The 8,368-nt window shown below is 36.8% G+C and overlaps 1 protein-coding gene across 1 annotated transcript; it reads right to left on the bottom strand.

Moving 5' to 3' along the window:
• Window positions 1–7,000: 7,000 nt before the first annotated feature.
• LOC138384935 (olfactory receptor 4A15-like) lies at window positions 7,001–7,942 on the bottom strand. The gene is given in 1 exon segment (XM_069470577.1): window positions 7,001–7,942. A coding segment is annotated over 1 exon segment (942 nt).
• Window positions 7,943–8,368: the final 426 nt, after the last annotated feature.

Below are 8,368 nucleotides of genomic sequence, written 5' to 3' on the forward strand. Positions count from 1 at the left end.
GCTCAAGTGATCCTCTCTCCTTGGCTTCCCAAAATGCTGGGATTATTGGCCTGAGCCACTGTACACAGTCTGAAATTCTAATCTAATAGTTTCATGGGCATTATCTCATGAGAGAATTTATAAATTTCTTTCTTTTTAATTGCCGCACGTAATACCATTTTATGGTTGCATCATAATTTCTTTAACCAGCCTATTTTTGCTACACATTTATGCTATTTCCAATATGCTGCCATACAAAATGATACTGCAATGCACATTACTTTACAGACATCTTTACTCACAGATTTTTTTTTATTTCAGAATATTATGGGGGTACAAACATTTTGGTCACATAAATTGCCTTTGCACTGCCCCAGGCAAAGCTACAAGGGTGTCCATTGTCTAGACAGCACATACCATATCTGTTAGGTATGAATTTACCCATCCACTCCTCCCCACTCCCACCTGCCCGATTCCAGATGAATGTTATTTCGATATGTGCACATAAGTGTTGATCCATCAGTTACAATGTAATGGTGAGCACCTGTGTTTGTTTTTCCATTCTTGTGATACTTCATTTAGAAGAATGGGTTCCAGTTCCACCCAGATTAGTACATGAGGTATTAGTTCATCACTTTTTATGGCTGAGTAGTATACCATAGTATGGTATACCTATATCACATTTTGTTAATCCACTCATGTATTGAGGGGAACTCATGTATTGGGTTGTTTCGATGTCTTTGCACTGATTTAAATATTTGTTGGAGAAATTCCTAGAAATGTCATCACGAATAAAAACAATTCACATGCTTAATAAAAACAAAAATCTGTACCAGATTTTATTCCCATCCGTAGTATATTAAAAAGTAATTGTCCACATAGACTTACTAATACTAAATATTAATAGTCTTGATTGTATGTACCATATGATAAGGTGAAAAATTATATTTCATTTTAATTTACCTTAATTCAGTTATTCATAAAATTGTGTGATAGCTGAAACAATATGTGTATTATTGGTCTTAAGATAAATCTAAATTAAAATCAGAATAAGATCTATATAGAAATATGTCTATATACAATTATCCATATCATGGTAATAATTTTAAAAATCTTTCCTAGTATTACAGGTTTATATAATTCATAAAAGTATTTATTTTGGCTTCTTTTATGTATTTATTTTTTTAATTTCAGAATATTGTGTACCACCCAAGTCAAAGCTACAAGTATGCCCATTCCTCAGACAGTGCACACTGCACCCATTAGGTGTCAATTTACCGATCCCCTCTGACCCCTCACCTCCTTGATCCCCAATGAATGTTACTTCCATATGTGCACATGAGTGTTGATCGATTTGTACCAATTTAATGGTGAGTGCCGTGTAGTTTGTTTTCCCATTCTGTGATACTTCACTTAAAAGAATGGGCTCCAGCTCCATCCAGGATAATATAAGAGGTATTAGTTTACCACTTTTTTTTTTTATGGCTCAGTAGTACTTAATACATTGGTTAGCACCTGCTACGTACCAGACATTTTGGTAGTATATGTTTATATATGTTTTCTCATTTAATCCTCACATCTGGAAAAGATGTGGCACATTTTTTGGCTGTGAAAAAACAAAATAATTAATTTGCTAAGGACTATACAGTTAGTATGTCATAGAGTCAGGATTTGAATCCAGGAAGTTCACTTTATAGCTCATGTGTGTATCTGGCATCTGAATTTCTTATGGAGCTAAACAATTTCTTCAATAAAATCCTGAACTGTAAGAAGGTGATAGTAATGTGTCTAGCATGGGCCCCTTGGTTTCCATTTCTAATAAGCAATCAGTGGCCCCGTGTCCTTGGAAGGTCTGTAACCTGAGCACATGTATCATCGATAGTCTGCATCTCTAATTAAGGGCTTTCAAGGGATCATTACTGTTCATAAGTCTTCTTAATTCAGTTTGCTTTCCTTGAGAGATACATGGAGACAGAATTATCTACAGTAGCACTTTTATAGGATGAAAATTACTACACCACTGTAGATAGAAAAATTACTGCTTTCTTGGAATGCTTCTGGAGAGAGAGGGCTTAGTCCCTGAACAACCTCCATTGATTTCACCACTTCCTCCCGAGTAAATTATCAGCATCAAACTCAGCATAAATGCAGCTGCTCACAAATAAATGTGTGTTTATATTGATAAATATGTTTACAATCCAATTCATCTTTGCATTAACAATGAAAGCCAGATTTTGAAGTATCAGCAACCAATTAAAACAGACAGGGAAATTCCACATAAGTACTTTCTCGAGAACTATTAGCAGACAAATAAAGATGAAAGGAAGTTGGTACGAGTGGAAAGCAGAAATACATATACTCTCTCTATATGCGTATATATAAACACATAGAGAGAGACAGAATCCAATGAAAGAAGAGAAACAGATGATCTCTGTAAAACCATTCTAGATGTACAAGCTATTTTTGTTTCTCCTCTTCCTAAGAGCACATCTCTGCAACATACATGCTCCTATTTGCTAATCTTAATTACCTGGCTAGAAGCCAAAAGGAAGACACTTAATTTCTGATAACTTGCCAAAAGAGATTAAAACAAATCAAGCTAGAGATTGTTGATAGTTCAAGTCTCTCCATCCTGGGAGCACAATTTGTGTATATAGATAAAATGAAAAAGGGAATTAATGACACATTTTAAATATAATAGAATTGTGAATGTATTTAAGTGATTTTATTATTTCAACAATTTCAAAATAGTAGCTTAAATTAATAGGAGGATGTTTAATGCTCAAATAAATTCTTAAGGCCACCTCCATGACACACTAGAGCTTCAAAGTAAGTCAGGACCAGCACAGGGAACAAATCATCTAATCATTCAATGGGGAGTTATTTGATAGGACTAGAGTTTCTAATGATTTTAACAAAACATTGAAAACACATGAGCCAAGTGTCCCAGGACTTAAATAAGAAACAACCTTTGTGGTTGGCAAAGGAACTTAAACTTCATTTCCATAGGAAAAGTTGCGGAAAATGATAGCCAGCTAAGGTGTTTACAAAATCATTCATGGGACTGTGCCTGCCATTTGGCTGTATTTTGAGCTTAATTTGTAAGCAGTTTCCAATCCACCTTTTAGAAGAAACATCATTAATAAGATGGTCTCCTTTGGATAATGGACCTGGGCTATAAGAGGGCAAAGTGCCATTTTCAAATGGCACAGAATTCCTCAATGTGCAGACTTACATCATTCCAACCGCATCCCTTTGAGGCTGTGTCTCTACTGACTGAGGAGCTCATCACAGTACCAGGGAATTCCCATCCACCCTGCAGTGATTGGGTTTTCCCAGGGGCAGGGCTCCACTGGAGCCAGGGCAAGCTGATGCACCACAGGCACAAATTCAGGTCATGGTCTTATCCATTCAAAGATTTCCTGCACGTCTAAGCTCTGTTTGTCAGTGACACATGATCCTACTGCCTGATCACACAAATGAAGAAAAGGGCCTAGGACTCATTTTGGCCACCTACAAATATCAGGACCAAGTTTTTCTGACATGTAGTCTGGTGCTGTCTTCACCTTTCAGACGATTATCAAAATTGTGTCATCTAACTGCAGGGTAGCTGCCATTACTAAGGATTAAAAAATGGGCCTCAGCCAGAAAAAAATAAAAACTAAATTACTTCTCACTCCATGATATTTAAATAACATGTTTTCAATTTAAAAATATTATAAGTCATGTAAGTGTTTTACTTGAGAAATATTTCCTTTGGTTTACCATGGAGTAAGGATTCCAATTTCTTTCCATATACCTTACAAACCATTTCCTAAAGCAGTTTTCAAAGGGGATACCAGATTCAAAAACTAAATGTACAACCATATTTTTAATAGTTAAACTATTTTATGAATAAAATTTAGTATTTGCTATTGTCAAAAAATTCATTTAATTGCTACTGATAATTTTTAATCTAATAAATTGTCAGTTTTCTAACATGTAATCAAACATATTTTATATACTAAATCATAATTAAATATTAGTCCCAATATATTCTATGGTGAAAACATCATAGCATATGGAGCAAGCACATTTGGGCTCAAGGATTATGTACATATTCTATGATTTATTAATAGTTATTTAACCTGTTGATCCTCCATATTTCTGTAAAATAGGAACATTAGGTGTCAGTTTTATAAAGTTGTTGTAATCATGTGAGGATCTTTAAAAATTTCTCATAGGTTTAATGCAATTAATTTATCTAATCACTGACAACTTTTACTCAGTAGAGGAAACGCAACACATTTTTAAATATAAGATATATCAAGTGTGTGCCAAGAGAGTATTGGCAAGATCTTCTTTCTAAATTATAATATTAATATATTCCACACTGTCCTAGATACCAGTAGAAAATACTGCTTAAATATAGTGGCACATTATACAACTCTGCAATTAGAAGAGAAATTTTTCTTATTTGCTGAAAAAAAAATAGGAGTTCTTATCTAAAAATTCCCTTTTTTCCTGATACCTTTTGATATGTTTTTTTTTATTTCAGCATATTATGGGGGTACAAAAGTTTAGGTTACATATATTGCCCTTTCCTCTGCCCCCCCCCCCACCGAGTCAGAGCTTCGAGCGTGATATGTTTGAAAGAGCATCAAATTTGGATCTAGATCAATGCAGATCGGATCACGAGATCAGTTTCTGACATTGGGCTGGCAACTTAAATTTTTTGAATTTTATTTTCTTCATCTGTAAAATTGAATAATCATAATAGTACCTACTTTGCAAAAGTGCTGTGAGAGTTGAATAAGAGGTGAGGAAAAGGCTTTAAAGTAATGAAATATAAAATTGAAAAGATCATGATGGAAATACAATCTTGATATTAGATCATTTATTATCTGAAATTGCATTCCTATTTAATAACATTCTGAATGCATTTTTTATCTCTGCATTCCTTACTGTGTAGATAACTGGATTTAACATGGGAGTGACAAGAGTATGAAACACTGCTATGGCTTTATCCATGGGAAAGGTGGCTACGGGTTGCAGATACATAAAAATATGGGCACAAAGAATAAAATAACAGCTGTGATGTGGGACCCACAGGTAGAAAGAGCATTTTTCCTCCCCACAGAGCTGTGAGTCTTCAAGAAGCACAGGATGAACACATATGATATCAACAATGACACAAAGGTGATCACAGGGATTGCTCCATCATTGGCAGCAACCAGGAGAACAACAAGGAAAGTTACAGTGGTATCAGGGGGAAAATGTGTCAGGGGGAAAATGTATTGGGGGAAAATGTGACACATGAAGTGATCCGTGATGTTGGGACCACAGAATGGGAGCCAGAAAGTAACTAAAATCTGCCCAATAGAGTGGAGAAAACTACTGTCCAACACCCCCCAACCAGGAGGCAGCACATGCGCGATGGCTCATCATAATCACATAGTGCAGAGGTCTACAGATGGCCACGTATAGGTCATAGGCCATGACCACCAGGAGGACAATCTCTGAAGCACCTAAGAAATGTTCAACAAAGCGCTGTGACATGCAGCCATTGAAGGGGATAGCTTTTGTCTCAGAGAGCAAGACAGCTAGCATTTTAGGGATTATGGAGGAGGAATAGCATGCATCTATCAAAGATAAGAAAACCAGGAAGAAATGCATTGGGGAGTCCAAAGTCTGGCTACAGATTATGGTAACCACAATGAGCCGGTTTCCTACGACAGTGACAATGTAGGTGATAAGTAACACCAAAAATAGAATTCTCTGCATTTGAGGATTCAGTGTCAGACTCATCAGAATGAATCCAGTCACATTCATTCTGATTTCTTTTATTGCAATGCTGATGGCAAATTCAGAAGTGGTGGATTAACCTGTAAAAAGAAAATTCTTAATGGAAAAGGCACTATTTTGGGTTTTCAGATAAGCCAAAGGCATTTTAACAATAGAAACTATTTTCTTTCATGGGATGCCAGAAGAGAAGAAACATGCTTTTCTTTTTCTATTTTATAAAAGGAAATGAGAATTAATCTTTGAAGTTCTCTAATTCAGCTTCTTTTGAGGATACTGAATTCCCAGTTGCAGTTGGACATCCAGGCAGAGAGAATTCACCTATAAAAATTCTGACTCCTTCTTAGCCAGTAAGAAATGTTAGAAAACTCCTCCTTAAATATTTTTTGAAAAACTCTTTTAGAACTCTTGGTTTGGATTCTGCACACTGTTGATATACAGATTAATTCTAATTCAGCCCCCTCCCGTGTTCTATTTAAATGCCCTTTAAATAAGCTTCAGAGAAGAGGGCTCTGTCTGTCCTGTTCCCTTTTTCATGTCCAGCACTTGGTTCAGGGTCTGAATCACAAAGGTATTCAATAAATATTGATTGAGTAAATAAATAAGTCAGAAGACTCTACTTATTTCCTGTGTTTTCTTTTTTTACAGGTAACTCCAAAAAGGGGTGTTCACAATCTTACTTAGAAAAGAATCGAATAAACTTTTGGAAAGTAAACTCTGTGTGCTGCTTTCACCCTTTGGATCTACTCTCAGTCTTTTCCACCTTGGCTGGTTGTTTTTCAAGGTCAACTTTAACCAGCTGCCTTATCTCTGGCCAACAGGTAAATGCTAGTGATCAGGTAGGGGAGGAAAGGATGACAGGGTATTTATTTGGTTGGTTCCCTCCTTTGGCTTGTCAGTGGCTGGGGTGCCTTTAGTTAAGACTCCAGCCCTTTGGGAAGAAAAAAGAAAAATTTAAGTATTTTTTTTAAATAAGAGTTTGAAATAAAAGTAAAAATTGTTGTCCACCAATGAATCTTAACACAATATGATTGCATAAACAGTATAAGGGATTAATTAAACCTATGGCATTCTCTTGATCTCTAAGGGGTATAGCATATGCCATTTCAATAAATATTAATTTATATGGATGTTTCAGAATAAATAGGCTAAATAACCAAAAAGAATGATAACAGAATGGAGTAACTGATAGTGAAAGTATTCCTTGCTTCTGTGAAAAAATGAATGTCATATTCTGCTATTAGGGATAGAGCTCTCATCCAACTAAGGTCACTTTTTTACTCCACAGTTTCCTCATGGCATTTTTCATTTCTGCATTCCTCAGGGTGTAGATTAGGGGGTTCAGCATGGGAGTGATGAAAGTTAAAACCACAGTCATGAATTTATCAATGGGGAGGGTAGAATTGGGCCTTGCAAACAGGAAAATACAGGGGACAAAGAATAAAATGACCACAGTGATGTGGGACCCACAGGTGTAGAAGGCTTTGCGTTTCCCTTCCAAACTCTGAGCCTTCAGAGAGCGTAATATGACCCCATAGGAGAGGAGGAGAATGAAGAAAGTGACAGTACAAATGGCCCCTCCATTAGCCATCATGGAAAGTCCAATGAGGTAGGTGTTGGTGCAAGCAAGTTCCAACAAGGGATACATATCACACACGAAGTTGTCAATGACATTGGGGCCACAAAAAGGGAGCTGATAAATAAAAATAAATTGAATTAATGAATGCAGAAAGCCTCCAATCCAGGCCACCAACAGCATGAGAACACACACCCGCCGATTCATGATGATCAAATAATGAAGCGGTTTACAGATGGCCACGTAGCGGTCATAGGCCATCACCACCAAAAGAATGACTTCTGCACCAGCAAATAAATGATCTATAAACACTTGAGTCATACAAGCCTGAAAGGAAATGGTCATTTTTTCTGAAAGCAAGTCCGTGATCATTTTGGGAGCAATGGTGGTCGAATAGACAGTATCTATAAATGATAAATAAGCCAGAAAAAAGTACATGGGGGAACCCAGGGACGGGCTGGCCGCGACGGTCACTACGATGAGCAGGTTGCCCAGAACCGTCACAATGTAGATGAGTAAGAACACGACAAACAGAACTTTCCGCCCCGTAGGGTTCTGTGTGAGCCCCAGGAGGATAAATTCAGTCACATTGTTCTTGTTTCCCATGTTCTTCTAAAGGTGTTGAACTCAGGTGTCAGAGCCTGCAAAGAAAAGGGTCGACAATGAATTTGAGATGATCGCAAGCTGCATGTCAAAAGTGTAAAGCCTTAATCAACAGTGTTTCCCCACAGGGCTTTACACGGGGTAGCTCATTAGAAAATACGTATGTGGAACGTCCTTCCTCAACTACCATCTGCATTTTCACAAATTTCTTGCTGCAGTTGCAGTGATGAGACTTCAGCATTGTAACTGGAAGGTATATAGGAGCACATACATCTCTGAGATGATCTACTGAAATCAGGACAGTTGCTTTCTGCAGAGTATCTCTCACAAATACTGTGTTTTTGATACTATGTTTTTTCTTGAAGGTTTCTTGACTCTCTAAAATCTACCCAGTCTCATATGTTTTGGTGTTACTTATGTACTGATGTA

The sequence above is a fragment of the Eulemur rufifrons genome, chromosome 6, assembly GCF_041146395.1.
Source record: "Eulemur rufifrons isolate Redbay chromosome 6, OSU_ERuf_1, whole genome shotgun sequence".
Taxonomy (NCBI): domain Eukaryota; kingdom Metazoa; phylum Chordata; class Mammalia; order Primates; family Lemuridae; genus Eulemur; species Eulemur rufifrons.